At 53.1% G+C, this 23,324-nt stretch overlaps 2 protein-coding genes across 11 annotated transcripts in view; one reads left to right on the forward strand and one right to left on the reverse strand.

The window, feature by feature from the left end:
* Window positions 1-21: 21 nt before the first annotated feature.
* On the forward strand, window positions 22-5,842 carry RHBDD3 (rhomboid domain containing 3). 6 transcript variants are annotated; one of them, XM_060121836.1, is made up of 6 exons: window positions 22-138; window positions 2,503-2,692; window positions 3,385-3,768; window positions 4,893-5,055; window positions 5,142-5,429; window positions 5,517-5,842. In XM_060121836.1, exons 2-6 carry the CDS (start codon window positions 2,545-2,547, stop codon window positions 5,692-5,694), a joined length of 1,161 nt encoding a protein of 386 aa, XP_059977819.1. In that variant the 5' UTR covers window positions 22-138; window positions 2,503-2,544; the 3' UTR covers window positions 5,695-5,842. The 6 variants fall into 6 exon arrangements, with proteins under 6 accessions (XP_059977819.1, XP_059977821.1, XP_059977817.1 ...); XM_060121838.1 differs by lacking the exon at window positions 22-138 and adding an exon at window positions 156-173; XM_060121834.1 differs by lacking the exon at window positions 22-138 and adding an exon at window positions 315-413.
* Window positions 5,843-6,913: 1,071 nt separating this feature from the next.
* The window catches only part of EMID1 (EMI domain containing 1), an 87,630-nt gene continuing 71,219 nt past the window's right edge, over window positions 6,914-23,324 (reverse strand). For 2 of the 5 annotated variants that reach the window (XR_009544345.1, XR_009544346.1), the window contains exons 17-20: window positions 17,323-17,367; window positions 11,974-12,058; window positions 10,975-11,212; window positions 7,693-7,749 (exon numbers count right to left, since the gene is read on the reverse strand). Coding sequence is in view for 3 of the 5 variants with exons in the window: in XM_060170451.1 (XP_060026434.1) it covers window positions 7,528-7,749; window positions 17,323-17,367 (267 nt within the window). In the remaining 2 variants the exon portion in view is untranslated. Of the gene's footprint in view, window positions 7,750-10,974; window positions 11,213-11,973; window positions 12,059-17,322; window positions 17,368-23,324 lie in introns of all 5 variants that reach the window. The other 3 variants (XM_060170452.1, XM_060170453.1, XM_060170451.1) reach the window with 3 other exon arrangements.

A 23,324-nucleotide genomic window follows, 5' to 3' on the forward strand; every position in this document is an offset into this window, starting at 1 on the left:
CGGGGGTGGGAGAGGGAGGGACGAACCACAGCTTTCGCGCCCGCAAACCGAGTCCTAATCCTCTCTAAAGAGCACCGGATGTGACGTGTGGGCCAAAATAGCACCGCAGGGGCGGGAGCGGCTGGCGAGCGGATCTTGGTAACAAGTCGGAGTGATTCTCCGGTTGATGCTAGGTTGTTTGGAATGGTTACTCCCGCTGGCTCTAGGGACCGTCTCTGAAGAGTCGGCCTTGGAGGGAAACGGAGGCCGGCGGGAGGGCTGGGGGATGGGACCGGGGCCTAGAACAACTGCTGACTAATCGGCGGGCGGCGGCGGAGGAGGAGGGGGTGGCCTGCCGACCGGTCGGCCCGGGTCACGCGCCCGAGGGCGAGCAGAATGGGCTCGGGGCGCTCGGGTGTCGGCGGGAAGCTAGAGTACGGACTCCCAGCCAAGGGCTCCACTCAGCCTTATGGGGGCGGGGGGCGCGCTGTGCTGTAAGTACCCCAGACACGTGGCCCGGTCCGCGGGGGAGGGGCCCAAGGCCGGTGGGCTGGATGGGAGGCCCCGAACGTAGCGCCCGGCCCGAGAGCCCCCCAGTAACGGTCGAGGTTGAGAAGACCCTTTAATCACCTCTCATCCAACATCCTTGTTTTTACAGAAGGGGAAACTGAGGCCCAAGGACTTGGGGTACTTTTCCTAAAATCACAAAGCTGAGCCCCACCCACAGCCTGGGACCCCCACCCCCACCCCCCCACACACTCTCCATCACCCGGAAGAATTGTCCCCGTCCTGTCTTCACATTCTGTCCTCCCGCCTTCCCAGTAAGGTAGGCAGGGCCTGATGCTGCACAGCCCCGTTTTATAGATAAAGAGACTGCGACCTGGGGCGTTCAGATCCCAGTTCTGCTGGTCCATGGGCAAGTCTCTCACTCTTGCTAAAGTACACGAGGTGGGGGGGCGGGATGGTTGTGAAGGTGCAGGAGAAGGCTGGCAGTGGGTGCCTTGGCTCCCCGCAAGGCTTGCACCTGCCTGACTTCTTGGACTCAACCCAGTCTCCCTAGGCAGATGCCCAGGCCCAGCGAAGGGCAGGGCTCACCAAATCCTTCAGCGGGACCTGGAGCAAAGCTAGTGTCTTTCTTTCAGTGAAGACACATAAAGCACGAGCTGTGTGCTAGGAGCACCCTGGGGAACTTGACCATGAGTAGGAGGAGCACCCCTCCTCCCAGAGTTCAGACCACCTGCCTAGAGAAAAACAGGCCAAGCGGTGCTCACTGGATAGGGTAGGCTCCAAGATGTGGAGGGACCAGAGGAGGGGAAGGGAACCTTTGAGCTGGGCTTCAGTGGGTGAATAGGAGTTTGCTGTTAGAGAGATGAAGGGAAGGACGTCGCAGGCAGAGGAGTTTCCTATATTTTTCCTGCAGGAAACTGCCGGGTGGGTTTTGATGCCAAGGATGCCCATGACAAGGGAGCAGATGAAGCAGCCTTCTTGTCTCTGGGATTTTGCTTCCTGCCCTATAAAATCAGCTCAGTGGGAGTCCTGAGACAGGCTAGGGTACAGGAGTGAGGAGATTCCAGCAGGGCCTAGAGGACAGGCTGGATGTGAGGAGGTAGAATGGGAGAGAAAGCCTTGCCTCATGGGCAGGAAATTGGCACATTTGAGGGCTGGAGCAGCTGCTTCCATGTTCAGGCTTCCCCTTGTTGGGGACAGCCAGGATGGCTACAGTTTATCCAGCAGGAGCTGTGGGACTGCCTGAGTCCATTCCTTTTTCTCATTCTATGAGGAATGGATTTTCTTAATCCCCAATTTACAGATGAGGAAGGAGAGGCTCCAGATTTGCCCAGGGAGAGATAACAGCAGGAAGAAGTGGAGTGGATACTGAAACCTTTCTGTGAAAGGGAGGGTAGGGTCAGAGGGGCTGTGGTTGGGGCTTGAGGAAGAGGACGTCTCTGTCCAGTGTCACTGTGTGCACTCAGGGTGTGAGACTCCTGTTGCCTCTCCTCCAACCCTTCTGCTCCACCCCCTCCCTAATCTGTCTGCCCTTTGGCTGGCCTTACCCCCTCTGTCAAGGGCAGCTCAGGCCACCTGGAGCTCTAAGTCAGTGGAGGGGAGGAGGGAGGGAGGAAGGTAGCTGGTCTGTAGCCTGAGGGAAGAGGGAGGCAGAGGAAAGCTGGAGATGGCTCTGAATTTGCCCTGGGGGGCTGCACAAATCCAAAAAATTTTGGGAGTCCAGGGCTCCCGTTCAACTTCCCATTCCCTGTGCTTCCCACTCCAGGCCCCTTTCCAGGGCCCATCAGGGCTCAGGGACCTTTTGGCCTGGCCTCTTCCCATCCTCACACATCAGTGGGATGGCAAGATGGCTAAACACATGGTTAGGCTCTGAGGTCCTCTATGGCCAAGTTGCTGTACCCGCCTCTCCAGCCTCAGTTTTTATTTCTGTAAAATGGTACTGTTGGTATGGTAGCCGAAAGGAAGTCAGATAAAAGCTGCAATAATAACTTGTTATTGTTTTTCCTTTACCCCTAGCACACAGCCCCAAGACCACCTTTGATCACCTTCAGACAAGCTATGCATGCCAGAGGTCCCCCTGGCCTACTGACCCCGGCGCTGCCTCTCGCCTCCTCTGTCCTGATGCTGCTCATGAGCGGCCTGTGGCTGCTGGGAGCTGGCCCCAGCCTTGTCCTGGCCCCAGAGCTGCTGCTGGACCCTTGGCAGGGTGAGGGCCGGCCACATGGCCCTTGGAGGAGGCAGGAGACTTGCTGTAGGGCCTGAGACCAGTTGGCAGGAGCAGCATGCATCCTGCAGTTGTCAGGCAAGGACAGGACCCAGGGCCCCGGGGAAGGTCAGCCTTGGACGGGAGCATGCCCAGCTCAACTACAGCCAAGAAGGGAGGGCCGAGGACCTGGGCAGAGGGGCCAGCACAGGGGTGGGAGCCTGTGAGTAGGAATTCTTTTCAGACGGCTCCCCTTTCGGGTGGCTTTCCCTTAAAATAAACTAAGACTTTCAGCTAAGCCCAAGAACAGGAAGGAGGCACTAGGGGTTTGAAGAGTGACCCCAGCTGAACACCTGTTTCCCAAGAATGACAGCTTCCATTTACATTTGAGGAACCCAAATGATGCTCACAGAAGTGAAGTGACTTATCCATGGTTGGTTGTTCTTAAGAAGACCGAGTGTTGGGTCTGGCTTGTTCTACTTAAAGCAGCAGGGGGCCGGTCACAGTGTTTGGAAGCCCTTGGTCCCCACCACCAGTGATTAAACTACTGGCAGTGGGCAGACTTTGGCTCCCGGGGAGGGGGTGCTGGCTTAGTGGGCGGCCCTGGCGGAGGGTGTTTCCCCATCTGGCACACCGGGGCCGGCCTTGGGGGTTAGGGCCACTAACCCGGCACATAAGCCCATTCTCTCTCCCAGCGCACCGGCTGCTGACACATGCCTTGGGCCACAAGGCCCTCCCAGGGCTGCTGCTGAGCCTGCTGCTCCTGCCCACGCTGGGCTGGCGGCAGGAGTGCCACCTGGGCACACTGCGGTTCCTGCATGCCTCCACCCTCCTTGCCCTGGCCTCCGGGCTGATGGCTGTGCTGCTGGCAGGCCTCGGGGTGTCCAGTGCAGCCGGGGGCTGTGGATACATGCCTGTCCACCTGGCCATGCTGGCGGGGCAGGGTTACAACCCTAGACGGCCCCGTGGGGCACTGCCACCATGGCTCCTGCCGTGGCTGCTGCTCGCCCTGACACCACTGCTCAGCTCCGAGCCGCCCTTCCTGCAGCTCTTCTGTGGCCTCCTGGCTGGCCTGGCCTGTATCCTTTGCCTGGGCCCAGGGCTCATGTGGACGTGTGGGTTCTGTGGCTGGGCCCCCAGGGTGCCTGGGAAGGAATTGGCACAAGAGGTCGGGCCCCCACATTCACACACATCCCAGGAGCGTCTCCAAGTCCTCCTCTCGCCTGGCTCTGGGCTGGGAACTGGGGGCTTGTGGCCATGTAGAGGTACCAATTACAATTTAAAGGAGAGCCTGGGAGCTGAGGGGCCCAAGGAGGCACTTAATCTGGACGTCCCAGTGGAGGTGGGTCTGGCCATGTAGAGGTACCAATTACAATTTAAAGGAGAGCCTGGGAGCTGAGGGGCCCAAGGAGGCACTTAATCTGGACGTCCCAGTGGAGGTGGGTCTGGCCATGTAGAGGTACCAATTACAATTTAAAGGAGAGCCTGGGAGCTGAGGGGCCCAAGGAGGCACTTAATCTGGACGTCCCAGTGGAGGTGGGTCTACGCCGAGACCATGCAGAAGGAGGGGTTCAGGTGACGAGAAGTGGAAAAGGAGAGCACGGGCCTGGCAGACAGTACAGAGGGTGTTAAGGACCAGGGTGAGCGTGAGCCTGCGGCTCTCCTGGCACCAAAAGGGGGAACGACCTGCGGCCGGTGGTGCAGGTGTGTTAAACGGGCTTTTGCTCCAAAGATGCTTAATGCCTGTCGGGGACAACAGTGCAGTCAGAGGGAACAGTGGGTACAGGCTGACCCTGGAGTCGTTTAGGATTGGGGACACCCGGCTGAATCCTGGAGAGGGGAGCATGTCGCCCTGGCTGGGGCAGGGCCCAGGGGTGGGCCTGGGGTCACAGGCCTGAGCAGGCCAGCAACAGGCCTCAGGGGACAGCGGGCAGGGGGCAGCTGAATGGGGATGAGACAGGTTTTGGGATGAAGCACATCTGGCTCTGCCTCTCATTGGCTGGGTAGCTTCAGGCAGGGGCCCTTTTCCCTCTCTGAGCCTCCACTGCTGACGAGGGTGATGACACCTCCCTGGCAGGGCCACAGTGAGGAGACAGGAGGGAATTCCCATCACACACTTGGCACGGGGCCTGGCATGTGGCGCAGGCTCACCCCTGGCTGAATGTGGTTTTCCTTGACCCGCCGCCCTGCCCTGGGCAGACAGACGCGGCTGGGGCCTTCCGGTGGCTGGAGATCTCTGAGCAGCGGCTGCAGGCACTGCAGGAGGGTGTCCTGTGCAGGGCCCTGGCGGGGTGCTGGCCGCTCCAGCTCCTTCCCACCCCAGGTGGCCTGGCTGAGCTGCCTGTCACCCATGCTGCCGGAGTGAGGTGAGGGTGATGCCGAGGACACTGGCCCCGGTGGTGGAAGCCATGCCGGTGGCTGGCAGTCAGGCCTTCTGCTTCTGCCCCTCCAGGCCGCCCACCCCTGGACCGCCTTACATGGCCTCCCCTAGCCTCTGGCCCCTCAGAGAAGGCTCAGCCCCGCTCCCGCCAGGCCTGGGGCCTATGCAGCCGCTCTGGGAGGGCTCCTCAGAGGTGGGACTGGCCTGGTCTGGGCCCAGCTTCCCCCCAGGGACCCCGCTGTGGGCAGCCCTAGACGAGCAGATGCTGCAGAAGGGGATCCAGGCCTCACTCCTTGAGGGGCCAGTCCAGGGTCCCGAAAGCCCACTCCGGCTGTCTAAGTCCTCCGTCTCCTCCCTGCGGTAAGGTGGGGTAAGTAGGGGTGGGGTCCCCTGGTGTGGGGGCTGGAAGCGGCCCTGACACTCCCTCCCTGTCCCCCCTTCCCACAGGCTGCAGCAACTGGAGCGCATGGGCTTCCCCACGGAGCAGGCGGTGGTGGCCCTGGCAGCCACAAGCCGTGTGGAGGGTGCCGTGTCACTGCTGGTCGGCGGGGATGTGGGCACCGAGGCGCTGGTGACTCAGGGGAGGGGTGGGCCCACCCACCCTGAGGGTCCTGGGCCCCCCTAGCACAGGCAGGCTCTCAGGTGAGAAGCCTGGCCTGTGGGTGGGAAGTCAGAGCCCAGCCCTGTCTGCTGAGAGTCAGGGTGGGTTCAGAGGAGGCCCCCCAGCATCCTGCCCTGGTACTGTTTAGAATAAAAACCAGTTCACTTTTCAACCTGGACCTCCTTGGAGGCAGCAGTTGTGTCTGACTCTTCTACATTAGCATCAGGGGGATGAATGAATGAATGAAAGAATGAACGAGCAGTGAATGAACAGCCGACTGCAGGAGAGCAGCTCCCTGATGTCCAGAGACACAGTGTTACTGAGCTTCCGCCTCAGGGTCTTTGTTGGGCTGGACCCTCTGCCAAGGAGCATTTATCATCTGTTTCCCAGCTAATTTCTACCCATCCTCAGGTCTTGGCCTACACGGAGACCTTCCTCCAGGAAGCCTTCCCTGATTCGCCAGGAACAGCATCCCTTCACCGCCCACAGCCCCCTGTGTCCCTGCTGGACAAGGGCCAGTTCAGTGCGACAAGGGCCAGAGCCCCAGGGCAGGCTCTGAGGCTGGTGGCTGGGCCCTGCGGTGGTGGGGGGGGGGGCGGGGGCAGGAAGCAATGTGGGCGTGCTGTGGGGGAGAAGCTTCCTCAGCTTTGTAGAAGCAGCTCCTCCCTCCTGGCCCCTCTCAGTCCTTGCCCCCTCCCAGGGAGGGGAGGTGTAGCCAAAGCCTAGAGGACAGAGGGTGGGGCATGGGTGTGAGTCACCGATGGGAACTCTGCAAGGCAGAGGGGCCGGGAAGCTGGACTTTGAGGGGCAGTACAGGGGGCTGTAGGCCCCGGATTGGCCTGTGCTCTGGTCACCCGTGAGGCTGTACCCCAGGCCAGGGCCAGAGTGGAGGGGCCACAGAGACCGACCCTGCCATTGGTCACCAGCCAGGGGCCAGAAACAGACTGGGAAACCTGAGGACTACACCATCAGCCTCATTTTACAGGTGAGGAAACAGGCTCAGAGAAGGGAAGCTGCCCTGAGGTCTGGTAGCTCCTGCTGGACACCTGGCCAGGGGGTGGGGATGGCCTGAGCCTCTGTTCTGCTCACCTACCCCCATTCCCCAGCTGCCCAGGTGATGGCCAGGGGAGCCCTGGCCTCACAGTTGTGCTTTGCAGGTGGATAGTGAAGGCCACTGAGAAGAAAGGCTGATGGCCCTGCCCGGCTGCCCCTCATCTAAGCACACACTGAGACCAGGCTGGTGGGCAGTGAGGCTGGGGGCCTTTATTGGCCAATACACATCTATCTCCTGGTGTCTGTCACAAGCCGTTGTGGGAGCAGGTGGCCCCTCCCTCTCCATGCCCCCTCCGCCTGGGACATGAGAAGGACTGAGGGTTCAGGGATCAGAACTGAGACAAGGAGCCCTGAATGTCCAGTCAGATCAGGTAGCTTGACCTCAGGGTCAGGAACCCAGCACCAGAAAACAAGGAGACGAGGGGTACAGGTGGGCCCCCCAGGTTTGGCTGGGGAGTGGGGAGGTGAGACTGCCCGCTCTCATCATCCCTGGGTGTGCTGAGGGCCGGGCAGAGCCCCAGCTTCCAAATCCCTCAGTTGCTTGGGGCCTGGATGGCCAGGCGGTTGATGAGAAGACAGAAGCTCCAAACCTGCCGCCCCTCCCCACAGGCCTGCATCACCCCATTTCACAGAGGGAAACTGAGGCCCACGGCCCTGAGCAAAGCCTCACCTCTTGCCTGGACCACACCTCCCTCTCAGGCTCCAGTCCCGGCTCAGCCTCATAGGAGGCAGATGCGCACGGGCTGCCAGGACCAAGAGATGCCCACCCCAAAGGCCTAGGTGGCAGAAGGGACCCTGAGGATATTAATAAATACGGATGGCGGACCTTGGAGGCAGCTGGCCAAGTCCAGGCTGGGAAGGGAAGCCTGGCCTGGCCCTCACCAAGGGGCCACCACCACACTCAGTCTCTCTCGTTTCGGCTCCTGGGGGCCACGATCCGGTAGCTGGTGGCGTGTCCTCCCCTCTTGCCCCGCAAGAGGCTGGGGGTGCCCGTGCCGGCAGGGTCTGCCCCTGACCCCTCTGGTTCTGCGGGAGGGAAGGAAAGAGGCCGGGTTAGTGACGTCTGTGTGAGGTGCCCACCTTCCCTTGGCCCTCTGAGGGGGTGGGGGGTGGGGCTCTGCCCAAGTCTAAGAGGCAGAGGTGTGGGAAAGAAGGGGCTCTGCAAAGCTGGTTAGTGCCCCTCCCCGCAGGAGTTATTAGCCCCTAACCCAACTAGAACACTCAGGGCCTCTATTTGATTTTCTCTGTCAAGTGGGGATCAATGAACCCACCATGTGTCTGAAATGCTTAGCATGTAGCAGATGCTCCATAAACAGTATAGCTCTTTTCTTCGTTAACATATCTTGGAGCAGAGGTGTGCCCTGAATCATTCCCATTTCAGAGCTGGGTAAACTAAGGCCAGGCATCAGCCTCACTCTTCCTTTCTTTTCAGGTTAGGCCACCTGTAGTGGGGAAGGGTTTAGGAAGGCCAGGCTCTGCCACTGACCTACCGTGTGGCTTTGGACCTCTGTCAGGGCCTCAGCTGTCTCATCTCTAAAACCAGGGGGACAGTTCCAGATACAGAGGCCCTGGCCAACTCCAGTAATTACTGAAGTTAGTTTCGATTTAGCTATGGTGAGATATGCCCCAACCTGCAAATAAGCTGGCCCCCAAGAGTAAAACCGGATAATTGGCATTCTTCCCACCTGGAAAACTACTCAACCTTTAAAATGCAGATCAGGACCTACCTCTTCCAGGAAGCCTTATGTAACTATCACCTCAGTCCCTCTCAACGTTAAATGAGGGGTTAGGCAGCTCGGAAGGATGGGCTGTTTTTCCAGGGGGAGGGCTCCAGGATGGAGGACTTGGCTGAGCCTTCGAAACACTGTTCACAGGAGAGACACTTTGACTCTGGTGAGCACCAGCTTCCCACTGAAGGCAATGCCAGGGAGGGAGCTATACCCTCATACTCATAACTGTCTAGCACTCTGACCCTGTGTCTCATGCACCTCTGGGCTGAGATTTGGCGCCCTTGGGGCAGACAGGTATCTGCAATCACAGCCAAGGAACATTTCATGCCCTAAAACAGGGAGCATAGGAGGAGGGTAGCTCAAAGCTCAGGTTCCAACATCAGCTCAGGCCAAGTCCTGGCCCTATCATGTCCCAGTTATGTGGCCTTGGGCAAGTCCCAGAACCTTTAAGCCTCATCTGGAATGTGGGATGACATTCCTGTTGTCACACCCTTGCAGAGTGTTCAATGTGACCAAGAGTGGAAAGTGGTTTTCACAGTAAATGTTGGATTATTATGGTCACTAGGTTGGTGTGTTTTCGACCCAGGGCTCCTGCAGGTCTGGTCACTGTGAATCAGTCATGAGATGCTGTTCTGACATGATCAAATTCAGGGCTTTGGTTTCCCCCGGGCCCCACTCAGTGCCTAGCAAAGCAGAGGGGTCAGGGAACCTTTGCCGATGGAGCCCAAAGAGCTGGCGCTTCAGAGACTTGACCTAGGGCGGACCCCTGGCCTCACCACTACTATCCCTATGTCCCGGGGGAGTCACACGAGCCCTCTGAACCTGTGTTTCTTCATCTGTGAAGTGGGCACAGTGTCGCCCACCTAGAAAGCTTGTTGCAAGGACTGGAGATGATGGATGTAAATTTCCCGGCCCAGGTGGACTGGATGTGTGACAGCTGTTACTATTGTCATCATTATTGATTATAATCTAAACATGAGCCCCATCTGGGTCTTCTGTTAGCACCTGCTGTGTATGATGGGCCAATGGGGAAGGCTCCATCTCCTCTACTCCCCTCCTCCTGGCCACACTGCCAGGTGCCTGGCTGCTGGAGACAGAGCCAGCTGAGGGGGGCGGAGCACAGATCCAAGGCCACAGTGTGTCCCTTCTGGCTCCCCTCCCAATCCTCCTGAGAGGGGAGTCGGGGGACACCTGACAAGGAGCTGAGCACCTGGGATTTGGTCCTTGGTCCTTCCTCTGGGAGAGGGGAGGAGGTCTGGGAGATGGTCTGAGTTTTCACAAGTTGGGGAAGCCCTGTGGCATGGCGAGAGCAGCTGTGGAAGCAGAACCCACACACCTTCCCACTTCTAGGCCTTTGTCCCCATGGGGGCTGCCCTCCCACCACTTCCTACTGGCACACTCGTAGGGACCTTCTATGACTAACGCAAGGGTCCCATCTTCCAGGAAGGCTTCTCCTCACACACATCCTTTGGTGCTCCTGTACCCCATGGCCCTCATCTCTATAGATGCTGAGGATTGCCCACCACCCAATGGGCAGCTCCCCAAGGTGGGTACCCTGAGATCTGCCTCAGACCCAGCCTGCAGTAGGTGTGCCCTACAGTTTTGCCAAATGAAGGAGGCTTGGCTCTAACCTTGGCTCTCCTTCCTGCTGGGGGCCTCAATTTCCCCATCTGTAAAATAGATGGGAGGTTGGACATTATGTCTGAGGCTGTGTGCACTGAAGTGCTAGGACTGGGCTGAGAGATGGGGCAGCTGGGAGAAGGGCTGGGGCCTCTTCACGGGTAGGTGAGGAACGGGGTGGCCGATCCCTGACTCTCTCCAGGGCCAGCCACAGGCTCCAGTTTAACGTGGAGAGACCTCCTTAGGCCCACTGTGACAGCCAGGTGGTGTCTAACCTCCTTCCATGCCTCCCTGACCTACCTTCGAGGACCTTCTCAAATGGGGCCCTACCAGATCTTCTAGCCTCTGTTCTCACCCTCAGCAACCTCACGGAACTGTCCCTCTAGGTTCTCTCTGGTCTCCTGGCTTTTGTCCATGCTGTTCCTCTGCCTGTTCACTTGCCCCCGATCCTTGCCTTTCAGGTCTCCACTTAGATGCCTCCTCCTCCAGGAAGCCCTCCTGAGATGCCCTCTACCACCCCCCCAGCCTGCATCAGGAGCACTTGTGGGCTTTGGTGGCCACCTGTATTCACTCCACTGTGGTATTCCTCACCCTAGGTTTAACGCCCAGTTCCAGGGCTTCCCCCCAGCACCCTAAGCTCCATGAGAGCAGGACCCTGTCTGTCTTATCTGTTGGAGCCTGTGTCAGCAAGGTACCTGGCACAGAGCAGGTGCTCATTCACTCAAGAACTAGTTACCAGAACCTCCTCTGTGCCAGACACCGTCTGCTGGCTGGATGGAAGGGCTGAAGAGTGGCTGTCTGCTAGTCTGGATCCAGTATTGGGAGGTGCCTTCTGTGTCCCCAGGCCCTTCCCAGGCCCTTCCTGGCAGGGGCTGCCCCTGCCTGCCCACCCTGCCGTTACCTGGCCAGATGATGGCTTCCAGCAGGGTGACCCGTCTGGCCAGGAGCTCCAGCTGAGCCTGCTGCTGCAGGAAGCTCTGTAAGCTAGGAGCCTGATGGGAGATCGAGAAGAGCAGACGGTGCGTGTCCGGCCTCCAGGGGCTGGGCTGGGCACCGAGGGTGGGGGGCGGGGCCAGTTCCTTCTGGCTTCCGGGCAGGAGCCTGGGCGTGAGTCTCTGTTGGGACCTTGGCTGCTCCTTCTAAGTGGGGATGGGGCTCACTTGTCTCCTCAAGTGACCAGATGGGTGGAGAACTGGTGGGTGAATGCCTGGGGGAGGGTCTCTCAGGCCACTAAAGGGGGACCCTGGGGCCAGGATGGCCTGCCCAGTGAGAGCCTCTGGGGTCAGAACTGGTGGGTGGTACATTACCCAGAGTCCCCTGGGACCTGAGCCTGGCTCTGTCACCCACAGTCCCCTGCACTTCTGGAGTCTAGCCCCATGACCTGTTGTCCTGTGGGCCTGCAGACTGGCTCTGTTCCCCACAATTTCTCTTGAGCTGAGGCCTGACTGGGGTCTGGATTCATTACCCATAATCCTCCTGGGGGCCTGGGCTCTGACGTTATTACCCACAACCCCCTGCACTGTTACAGTCTGGCTCTGTTACCCACAGTCCCCTGCAGTTCTGGAGTTTGGCTCCATTGCCCATAATTCCTTTCAGACTTGAAATCTGTCACCTCTGGTTCCCCTGCAGGCCTGAAAACCACATTACCCACAATGTCTGGAGCCCCAGGTCTTACCACAGGGGTGGGGGCCTGGGTTTCTAGGGCCCCCCCCCTTCACCCATGGACAAGGGACCAGTCATTGAGAGATGGGTGGTCTTGACCTTTCAGGTCTCCACCTGGAGAAGGGCAGGTACCTTATCCAGCCTCTTGACTGGACCCAGGCAGCTCCACCCTGGAGGGCCTGGGGAAGCCTGGCAGGCGGGGGCTGGGCTGTCTGTCCGTCTGTCTGTCTCTACTCACCATAGAGCCCAATCATTGTTTCCAAGATTAAAACCCTCTCAGCTAAAATCTTCAAAGCCTCGCGTAGTTGGTGCAACCCCTCCCCCTGTGGAGGAAAGAGACAGATGCAGCCGTGAAGGGGGCAGGGGAGGGGGCCCTGCAAAGCTTGTTGGAGGCCCATGCCCCACCCTGGACATGCACCTGCAGCTCCACACCACCTGCCACAGCCCAGGGCCCACGGACAGCAGGGACAAGACCAGGAGAGGATGGGAGGGGGCCAAGGCAGGCAGAAGCAACCTCCTCAGTAGGATCCCACCCAGCTGGCTGCTCTTTCCTCACACCCCTGCAAATCCTGCTGCACTGAGGGCGGGCGGAGGCCAGTCTGCAGGGGCAGCACTGCTGTCCCAGAGCCTGCCACAGAACCTGCCCAGACGCTGCCGCAGAGCCCCGGCCCCTCCTCCATCTCTGTTGCCTGAAACCAGTTGGTCTCACATCATCTGCATGATTCCTGCCACATCCCTGGGCCACTTGTACTCTTCTTTACTTAACAGTCTTTAAACTGACTCAATTTTGCCTTAAATACTGTATTTGTCTCACCCTAATTAACTCCATTGGTGGGATCAGGCTACTTACCGATATCCTTCCCACTCATGTCCAAATGAACATGTAAGAGTAAAATCAGAAAATGTTTGTGTGGCATCGCTGTTGGGAAGCCAGGCTTAAAATGCCGGCAAAGCTGAAGTTCAGGCCCAGGTGCCCCTGCCCCAGCCCTTTTGAGCCCATCCCTCCCTGGGCTCTGACTACTCCAGGTCCATGTGCTGCACATCCTGGAGCCCAGCCCTCAGCCCCACCCTCTCTTCTCAGCTGAGTCTCCAGCACCCAGGCCCGGGGATGCGGCAGCGGCCCTCAGACCCCTCCCCTAGGCCTCCCTGCTCTGGGGTCTCCTGTCTCAAGTGGTGCCGGTGCTGGCCAGGGACCGCCAGCTGGCCCTCACCTTCACTTCTTCCCAGTGTCTGTCTGTCTGTCCTTTCCTCCCCCAGCATAGGGTCCGCGGTCTTGCCAAAACTCCACACTCCCTCACTCCTTCCTCTTTCCGAGTCCAGACTAAAGCTATTTCTGGAATGTAGATATCTTAATTCTGACAGAGCACCAGGATAGCAATAGAACTATTCCCTCCCTGACACATCTGGGAGTCTCTCAGAGTGCTTCACTTAGTACAGATTAAATGAAGGGATGAGGTATAATATGCATCTTGGTACAATTACTACCTTCAAGGAAGCTGTTCCCACAAAAACGTCTAACAATCAAGAGTCCTCCCAACATGTCTGTTCTGAGTGAGCCCACTGTGGCCATGCTGAGACTGTCCCTTATGATCTGGCTGTCCTGTCTACATCACATGGATGGGGCCACTGACTGGCCATTGGGCCTGGGGGTCACCGGGTCACACTAAAGTAATCTCTCTTCAAGTATTACACCCATCTAAACATGGATGACCTTCAAAAATTACATTAAGCCACTGCCAGCATCGACAATGGGACAAGCTAATGTCATAAGCCTCCTGATGAGATGCAATAAGAGGGCACCACATCCCCAGTTAGTGCACCTGCCAAGGGTATTTAACCTGCATCTCATCACAAGGGAACAGTCAGACAAATCTAGACAGTGGGATAGTCACAAAATGACAAAGTCAAGAGAAAGAAGAAAAGGGCAGGGGGCCTATTTTACATGAAAAGAACCTAGAGGGCTTCCCTGGTGGTGCAGTGGTTGAGAGTCCGCCTGCCAATGCAGGGGACATGGGTTTGTACCCCGGTCCGGGAAGATCCCACATGCCGCAGAGAGGCTGGGCCCGTGAGCCATGGCCACTGAGCCTGTGCGTCCAGAGCCTGTGCTCCGCAACGGGAGAGGCCACAACAGTGAGAGGCCCGCGTGCCGCAAAAAAAAAGAACCTAGAGATGTGACAACCAAATGCAACACATGAATCTTGATTGATCTTGTTTTTTTTTAAAACTAGCTACAAAAGGCATTTTGGGGACAATGGGTAAAATTTATATATAAGCTGTATATTAAGTGGCATCATTTCACTGAATTAATGTCAGCTTTCTCAGGTGTGACAGTGTTACTGTGGCTCTTTGGGAGAATGTCCATATTCTTTCAAGACACATGCTGATGTGTTAGGGGAGATGTGGATGAGGTCTGCAACTTACTTTCAAATGGATTAGAAAAAAAAGATCTATAGATATATAAAGAGCGAAAGAACAAAGGCAGCAAAATACTAATAATTGGTCAGTCTAGAAGAAGGGTACAAGGATAGTCATTGTAGCAAATTTTCTATATATTTGAAAATTTTCAAAGTAAAAATATGGGGGAAAATGCCAAAAAAATATTCTGGGTGGGTGGCCTGCTGCTTGCACCAATGACGTCCCAGTGCCCTCCAATCCTGGCCTTAGTGTCCAGGGCCTGTTGGACACCCCCACTCGGCTGTCATGTAGACATTCCCCGTTCTCCATGGAGAAAACTCAGCAGGCCAGCTTCTCCTGGCTCTCTTCTCTCTTTTACTATTGTAAACATCTCCCTTAACTTCTCGCTCCCCCCTCCATAGCCAGACAAGCACCCAAGTGTCTCTCAGCTCCATTGACATCTGTCCCTCTTCACTGTCCCCCTTCTAGTTCCGGCCCCCACAGCCTCTTGCCAGGGTGACCAGGACAGCCTCCTGTCTAGTCTCTCTTTCTGCTCCCTTCTCCCATCCTTTCTCCACATGGCAATCAGAGGGATCTTTTGCAAACAAAAATCTGACCATGTCACTTCCCTACTTGTAAATATTTCAATGACTCCCCACTGCCCATAGAACAAAGTTCTAATTCCTCAGCATGGCCTCTCAAGTCCTAAAAGCCTCTATGACCTCTGTCTCACTCCTTACCTGTCACACTCTGTCACTCCAAGTATTTGCAGCTCCTCAAACACCCTGGGCCCACTCTTGCCCCAGGGCCTTTGCATGTGATGTTTCCTCTCCTCTGCGTGAACACCCTTTGCCAGGCTTCGGCCTGGGTCTCCTTATCCAAGAAGATGCTAAATCTACCCCTCCACAATCATAGCTGAGCTCCCCCTGTCCTGTCACTGCTGGTTACTGGTCTGTTTCCCCCCACCCCACTGTGACCACCCTGAGGATGGGGACTGTGTCCAAATCACATCTATGTCCACAGTGCCCAGCCTGGGGCCTGGCACCCACCAAGGAGGCGCTTGGGGAAAGTTAGCTGGCTCCCCCAGTCCTGGGAGCTGAAAAGCCTGGGCTTCAGTTCAAGCTCTGCCAACAATTCACTCTGTGGAGCTGGGCCTCAGTTTTTCCTGTCTGAATAAGGGGTATGAGCTTTGGTCTAGATGGGCCAGCTGAGCCCCGTCACTCCCAGGCAGTGCCTGCAGTGCATCCTCATGACCACTGGGTGTCAATGCTGAGCCACAGCCAGGTCAGTGGCTCCAAAAGCTTCACTAAGTGGGGGTTGGTAGGTGGAGTGTGTATAGGAGCCCTCAGGCCTCTTCCCCACACAGACCTCATCCCCACCTGCCCCCAACAGAGCTGTTCCCCCAGCCCCCAAAGCCTCATGCAGCCCCCAGCCCAGCGGGTCCCCTCCCAGGCAGGCGGCAAGCAGGGGCAGAAGTGCAGGTGGGTAAGTGGAAAGCAGGTGGATGGGCAGGGGCCCTGCTACCTCTTGTGGGGGCCCCTCCCACAGGTGGTCCTGAGTTTGAAGTCTGTTCTGGGAGAGTTCAGGCATCTGTTCTCCTGTTGGGACCCCCATATAGGGATGGGGCTGCCCAGCCTAATTCAGCCTTCATCCCACCTCTCCCACCTCCTCTGGGCGGGGTGAAAAATGTGTTTCCAAATGAAAGGTCGCTGGGAGAGGCCAGTGAAGGGGCCTAGAGGCGGCAGAGGGCTGGGATCACATGGGTCTAGCTGACCCCCAGCCCAGCTCATGCCTAAGCAGGCAGTATGCTTAAGAGGCTCTGGAGCCACTAGTGGGTAGAGGGTGGGCAAGGGAGTGGGGTGGCAGTGAGGGCTGGGAGAGGCTTGCCCGAGAGGTAGCAGGACCCCAGAAGTCATGGAAAGACATGGGGGAGGGCTCGTGCAGGGTGGGGGGCTCCCACGGCTGTATCCATCACTGACCCCACAATCAGGAGCAGAGAGGGCAGGGCAGGCGCTGGGTGCTTCCCATGTCTTCATTAACTAATGCCTGCCAGGAAGTAGGGCGTCCCAGCCAGACTGCACCAGGGAGAGGGGTGGACGAGGGAGGGAGGCACAATACCAGCCTCCAAAAGAACTCCCCAGTTGCCTCTCCTGTCTGCCCCCATCCCATCCAGTTTTCCAAATGTGTCCTATATCAGTGATGGTTTCCAGGTCCCTGCACCGTGGGGCTTTTAGTCCTCCCCCCGTGTCTCCTGGGTGGGTGATTTCTAGGCCCTGAAATTCATTCACTGCAAGTCTCTCTCGTGATGTGAAGGTTCTAGGATCCCACATGTGGTTTCTAGGTCCCCTTTCCCATTTATTCTATGTCTGCTGTGTATGTGACAGTTTCTAGACCTCCCTTCCCAGCCTTCATGGGCTTCCTTTGTGTCCAGTGGTTTCCAGATCCCCCATCTCATTTTCCATGGTTTTCTGGTGCGTATGGCAGTTTCTAGGCCTCTCCTCCCACTCCTCATGGGTCTCCTGTGTATGTGATGGTGTCTGGGACCTCATGTTAATTATAGGTCTTTTGGGTACAATGGATCTAGGTCCCCTGACCTCATTTACCATGTACAACGTGTCCATGGTGGTTTCCAGGTCTCCCTTCCTGTGATTCACGGATTCCTATGTGTATGGTAGTGTCTAGTGCCCTGTCCCTTTTACCGAAGCGCTCCTGTGTACCTCAGCGTTTCTACAACTCCCTTCCTCTGCTGCATGGCTCTCCTAAGGCCTCCTGTCCCGTTCTTCTGTGTGGATATTGTTTTCATGCTTCCCTTTCTTTTGCAGACAGGGGAGCAGAAGCCAAAGCCCTTGCTGGGAGGGGGCTATGGAGGCAGGGGATGCAGTCTGGACTGGGTCAGCCCAAACTGCCCAGGAGGAACTGGCAGGGTCACCCTGGCCTGGAAAGGCCACAGAAGGAAGGCAGAGATAGGGATAAAGACAGAGGCAAAGAATGTAGGGTCTGCTGATACGGCTGGCCCTGCCCACTGGGGAGGGACAGGATAGGGGAGGACGCTGGGGCTGAGAACTGGCAAGGCTCCCCACTTGGAGACCAGGTTGCAAAGGGGATCTGGATGGGGTGCCCCCACCCCCAAATAATCTCCTGAGTGTCCAGGGCGGGGAGGCAGCGGGAGGGCAGTGCTGGGCTAGTGGCTTACCCAGTGGCTCTTCTCACCAGGGTCTCCTTTGGGGCCAGGTTCTCCCTGCAAGGAGAGAGAGGTAGGAACAGTGAGAGAGGCGAGGATAGAGAGAGGAAGAGAGGCTGAGCAAGGGTGAGACAGAGAGTAGCTCGTTTGGGCGAGATAAAAATGCAAAAAAACAACTGTTTGAAGGCAATGGAAAGTGATAAAGAGCAGCCAGTAACTGAAGGATATCTGACCTTAGAAAGAAGGGAACTGCACTGGGTAACATCAGTATATTTATGGCTTTTCCTCTGAGGGCTCATCCCAACCCCCTCTGCCTGGCAAACAGCTCAAGCAGCAAGCTTTAGTCTTATTGGCCTGAGGAATCAGAGGTCGGGGTCAAGACTGACAAAGAAGGAGGAAACGGAGGGGAAATGCTGGAAAGCAGGGAGCCACAGTAGGGGAGCAAAATCTGTATAAATACTCCACTCTAATCCTTGGATGGTCCGTGAAATGCCCATGCTAAAGTCACAGAGCTGAGTTGGAGCCACACCATAGAGCAAAACCCAACACTCTTCAGAGGAAGACTGTCTTCACTATATTGTCTATATTGTCCAGGATGCAATACAAAATTATTAGACATGTGAAGAAATGGAAAAATGTGACCCATATGCAAGAGAAAAATCAGTTAGTAGAAACAGACCCATAACCAACCCAGGTACTGGGATTACCAGCCATGGAGATTAAAATACCTGTGACAACTATGTTAACGGATATAGTGGAGGGACTTCCCTGGTGGTCCAGTTGTAAAGAAGCCACCTTCCAATGCAGGGGATGTGGGGCAACTAAGCCTGCATGCCACAACTACTGAGCTCGCGTGCCTCAACTAGAGAGCCTGCACGCTGCAAACTACAGAGCCCATGCACCCCAGAGGCAGCATGCCACAACTAGAGAAGAGAAAACCCGCATGCCACAACTAGAGAAGAGAAAACCCGCACACCACAACTAGAATGGCGCGCACTGCAGTGAAAAGCCCACGTGCCACAACAAAAGCTCCCACGTGCCTCAGTGAAGAGCCCGCCTGCCACAACTAAGACCCAACGCAGCCAAAAATAAAAAATTGAATCTAGTGGAATTGATACAATGGGTGATGAGATGGGGAATTTCAGGAGGGATGTGAAAATTATGAAAAGAGAATCAAATGGAAATCCTGGAAATAAAAATGATAATACTAGAAATAAAAAATTAATTAGCTGGGATTAATTGAAGATGTGCCATAACAGAAGAAAGAATCAACTAACTTGACAGGTCAATGCAATAATTCTAAGTGAAGCACAGAGAGAAGAAAGATTTTTAAAAAAATTAACAGAGGGCTTCCCTGGTGGCGCAGTGGTTGAGAGTCCGCCTGCCGATGCAGGGGACATGGGTTCGTGCCCCGGTCTGGGAAGATCCCACATGCCGCGGAGCGGCTGGGCCCGTGAGCCATGGCCGCTGAGCCTGCGCGTCCGGAGCCTGTGCTCCACAACGGGAGAGGCCACAACAGTGAGAGAGGCCTGCTTACCGCAAAAAAAAAAAAAATTAACAGAGCCTCAGACTTCCCTGGTGGCACAGTGGTTAAGAATCCGCCTGCCAATGCAGGGGACATGGGTTCAAGCCCTGGTCCAGGAAGATCCCACATGCTGCGGAGCAACTAAGCCCGTGCACCACAACTACTGAGCCCGCACTCTAGAGCCTACGAGCCACAACTACTGAGCCTGTGTGCCACAACTACTGAAGCCCACGCACCTAGAGCCCATCCTCCGCAACAAGAGAAGCCACGGCAATGAGAAGCCTGCGCACTGCAACAAATAGTAGCTCCCGCTCGCTGCATCTAGAGAGAAGCCTGCGCACTGCAACAAATAGTAGCTCCCGCTCGCTGCATCTAGAGAAAAGCCTGCACAGAGCAACAAAGACCCAAATGCAACCAAAAATAAAATAAAATAAATAAAATAAATTAATTTTTTAACAAAAGTGGGAGTAGCTATATTAATTTCAGACAGAGCACACTTCAGAGCAAGGAAAGTTATCACGGACATAGAGGGGTCAGCATTCCATGAAGGCATAACAATCCTTAATGTGTATGCACTTTACAACGGAGCATCAAAATATGTGAGGCCAAATCCGATAGAACTGCAAAGAGAAATATATGAATCCGCCAATGCCATTAATCAACCAGATAAAATTGACATCTATAGACCACTTTATCCAACAACAGCAGATTACACATTCTTCTCAAGCTCACATGGAACATTCACCAAGATAGACCACATTCTGGCCCATAAAATATAACTCAACAAATTAAAAAGAATAAAAATCATACAATGTATGCTCTTAGACCACAATGGAATTAAACTAGAAATCCCTAACAAAAAGATAACTGGAGGGAATTCCCTGGCGGTCCAGTGGTCAGGACTCCAAGCTTCCATTGCCGGGGGCATGGGTTCGATCCCGGGTCGGGGAATTAAGATCCCACAAGCCATGAGGCACAGCCCGCCTCACAAAAAAGGATAACTGGAAACTCCCCCAATACTTGGAGATTAAACAAAAGACTTCTAAATAACAGGTGGACCAAAGAACAAATCTCAAGAGAAATTTTAAAATACTCTGAACTACATGAAAATAAAAATGCAACTTAGCAAAATTTGTGGGAGATGGTGAAAGCAGTGCTTAGAGGGAACTTAGTATAAATCTACACTAGTCAAGACAGTGTGGTATTGGCTAAAGAATAGTCAAATAGATTAATGGAACAGAATAGAGAGCCCAGAAATAGACCCACATAAATGTAGTTGACTTTTCTTTGACAAAGGAGCAAAGGCAATACAATGGAGCAAAGGTAGTCTTTTCCACAAATGATGCTGGAACAACTGGACATCTAAATGCAAAAACATGAATCTAGACACAGACCTCATACTCTTCACAAAAATTAACTCAAAATATATCACAGACCTAAATGTAAAATGCAAAACTATAAAATTCGTAGAAGATAACATAGGAGAAAACCTTGATGACCTTGGGTTTAATGATGACTTTTTAGATACAACGCCAGAAGCACAATCCATGAAAGAAATCATTGATAAGCTGGACTTCATTAAAATTACAAACTTCTGCTCTGCAATAGTGAACGTCAAGAGAATTAGAAGACAAGTTATAGACTCGGAGAAAATATTTGCAAAAGATACATCTGATAAAGGTGTACAAAGGTGTATCTCTGTATATGCAAAATATACAAAGAACTCTTAAACTTCAACAAGAAGAAAACAAACAACCCAATTTAAAAAGCTTTTGCACAGGAAAGGAAATGTCATCAACAAAATGAAAAGGCGACCTATGAAATCGTAAAAGGTATTTGCAAGCCACATGTCCAATAAGGAGTTAATATCCAAAATATATAAGGAACTTATACAACTCAATAGCAAAACCCCCAAATAAGCCAATTAAAAAATGGGTTAAGGACCTGAATAGACATTTTTGCAAAGAAGATATACAAATGGCCAATAGGTATGTGAAAAGACGCTCAACATCACTAGTCATCAGGAATATGCAAATCAAAACCACAACTTGAGCTATCACTTCATACCTGTTAGGATGTCTGTTATCAAAAAGATGAGAGATAACAAATGGTGGTGAGAATGTGGAAAAAGGGGAACACTTGTATACTGCTGGTGGAAATGTAAACTGGTACAGCCATTATGGAAAACAGTATGGAGATTCCTCAAGAAATTAAACATAGAACTACTGTATGATCCAGCAATCCCACTTCTGGTTATCTATCCAAAGGAAAGGAAATCACTGTCTTGAAGAGGTATGTTCATTGCAGCATTATTCATGATAGCCAAGATATGGAAAGAACCTGTGTCCATTGATTGATGAACAGATAAATACTATGTGGGTTATACACACACACACAGGAATATTATTCAGCCTTAAAAAAGAAGGAAATCCTGCCATTTGTGACCACATGGATGAATCCGGAGGGCATTATGCTAAGTGAAATAAGCCAGACAGAGAAAGACAACTACCGTGTGGTATCACTTATACGTGGAATGCGGGAAAAAAAAAAAAAAAGAAAAGAAAAGTTGAACTCAGAAACAGTAGAACGGTAGAACGGTGGTTGCCAGGGACTGGGTTGTGGGGAGGGAAGGAATGGAGAAAGGTTGGTAAAAGGGTACAAACTTTCAGTTATAAGATGACTAAGTTCTTTTTCTTTTTCTTTTGGCTGCATCGTGCAGCTTGAGGGATCTTAGTTCCCCGACCAGGGACTGAACCCATGGCAGTGAAAGTGCCAAGTCCTCACCACTAGACTGCCAGTGAACTCCCAGATGACTAAGTTCTAATCTAAGGATCTAAGATATAGTATGGTGACCATAGTTTCTTACAAAAACTTACAAAAAAGTTTATAAAACTAAACATACTCTTACCATATGATCCAGCAATTGCACTCATTGGCATTTAACCAAATTAATTGAAAAGTTATGTCCACACAAAGACCTACACTTGGATGTTTATAGCAGCTTTATTCACTACTGCCAAAACTTGGAAGCAACCAAGGTGTCCTCCAGTAGGTGAATGGATAAATGAACTGTGGTACATACAATGGAATATTATTCAAAAAAAAGGGCTATCAAGCCATGAAGAGACACGCTGGAACCTTAAATGTGTATTACTAAGTGAAAAAGGCCAATCTGAAAAGGCTACATACTATATTATTCCAGCTATATGACATTCTGGAAAAAGCAAAAATGTGGAGACAGTTAAAAGATCAGGGGTTAGAAGGGAGAGAGGGATGAATAAGCAGAGCACAGAGGATTTTTAGGGCAGTGAAATATTCTATATGATACTACAATGGTGTATACATGTCATTATACATCTATTAATACCCATAGAATGTACAACACCAAGAATGAATCCTAATGTAAACTATGGACTTTGGGGGATAATGACATGACAGCGTGGGTTCATCAATTGTATCAAATGCACCACTGTGAGGTGAGATGTCGATGGTGGGGTAGGCTATCCACGTGTGGGGACACGGAGTATATGAGAATTCTCTGTACTTTCTACTCAATTTTGCTGTGAACTCAAAAAATGCTGTAAAAAAGAATTTTATTCATTAAACAAAACAACCAACGAAAAACACAACCCAGCAACCTTACAGATCCGGGAATCTCAGCCAACCCAAAGCAGGATAAACACAAAGAAAATCACAGCCATCCACATCATGATCAATCTGATGAAAACCAAGGGTAAAGAGAAAGTCTTAAATGCCAAAGGAAAAAGAGACATATTATGTACAGGGGAAAAACAATAAGAATGACAGTCAGTTTCTCATGAGAAATTGTAATTGTCTACATAAGCCAGAGGACCACGGAACAACATCTTTAAAGTAATAAAGGGAGATAAAACTGCCAACCTATCATTTTATATCCAGTGAAAATATCTTTCAAAAATTAAGGTTAAATACAGTTTGAGATAACAAAAGCAGTGAGGATTTGTTGCCAGCAGACCCACACCACAAAAAAGGCTAAAGGATGTTCTTTAGGCTCAAGAGAGATGATACTATATGAAAATCTGGATCTACAGGAAGGTATAAAGAGTATAGAAATGATAAATACATCATGAGATGTAAAAGACTATTTTTCTTTGTTTTTTAAACTTTTTTAAAAGTCAACTGTTTAAAGCAATAACAACAATGTATTGAGGATTTATAACAAATACAGAAGTAAAATATATGATGGCAATAGCACAAGGACAGAAGGGAGTGGATTATACTGTTGTAACGTTCTTATGTATACATGAAGAGGTATAATACTAATTCAAGTAAAAGGATGCATATTGTTATCCTTAGAGCAACCATGAAAAAAGTAACACAAAGAGGTATAGTGAAAAAGTCATTAGTAGAGACAACACAGAACAATTCTCAATCCAAAAGAAGGTAGGGGATCTAAAAAAAAAGGTACAAATGAACTTATTTACAAAGCAGAAATAGAGTCACAGATGTA

The sequence above is a fragment of the Lagenorhynchus albirostris genome, chromosome 14 (assembly GCF_949774975.1).
Source record: "Lagenorhynchus albirostris chromosome 14, mLagAlb1.1, whole genome shotgun sequence".
NCBI classification, from domain to species: Eukaryota; Metazoa; Chordata; class Mammalia; order Artiodactyla; family Delphinidae; genus Lagenorhynchus; species Lagenorhynchus albirostris.

Excerpts from the sequence above, each read along its gene's own strand:
- RHBDD3 (XM_060121836.1), top strand. The coding sequence starts at position 2,545 with ATGCATGCCAGAGGTCCCCCTGGCCTACTGACCCCGGCGCTGCCTCTC. Across the intron at positions 3,769-4,892 it reads CCTCCTGGCTGGCCTGGCCT|ACGCGGCTGGGGCCTTCCGG; the intron begins GTATCCTTTGCC and ends CTGGGCAGACAG. Across the intron at positions 5,430-5,516 it reads TCCTCCGTCTCCTCCCTGCG|GCTGCAGCAACTGGAGCGCA; the intron begins GTAAGGTGGGGT and ends CCCTTCCCACAG.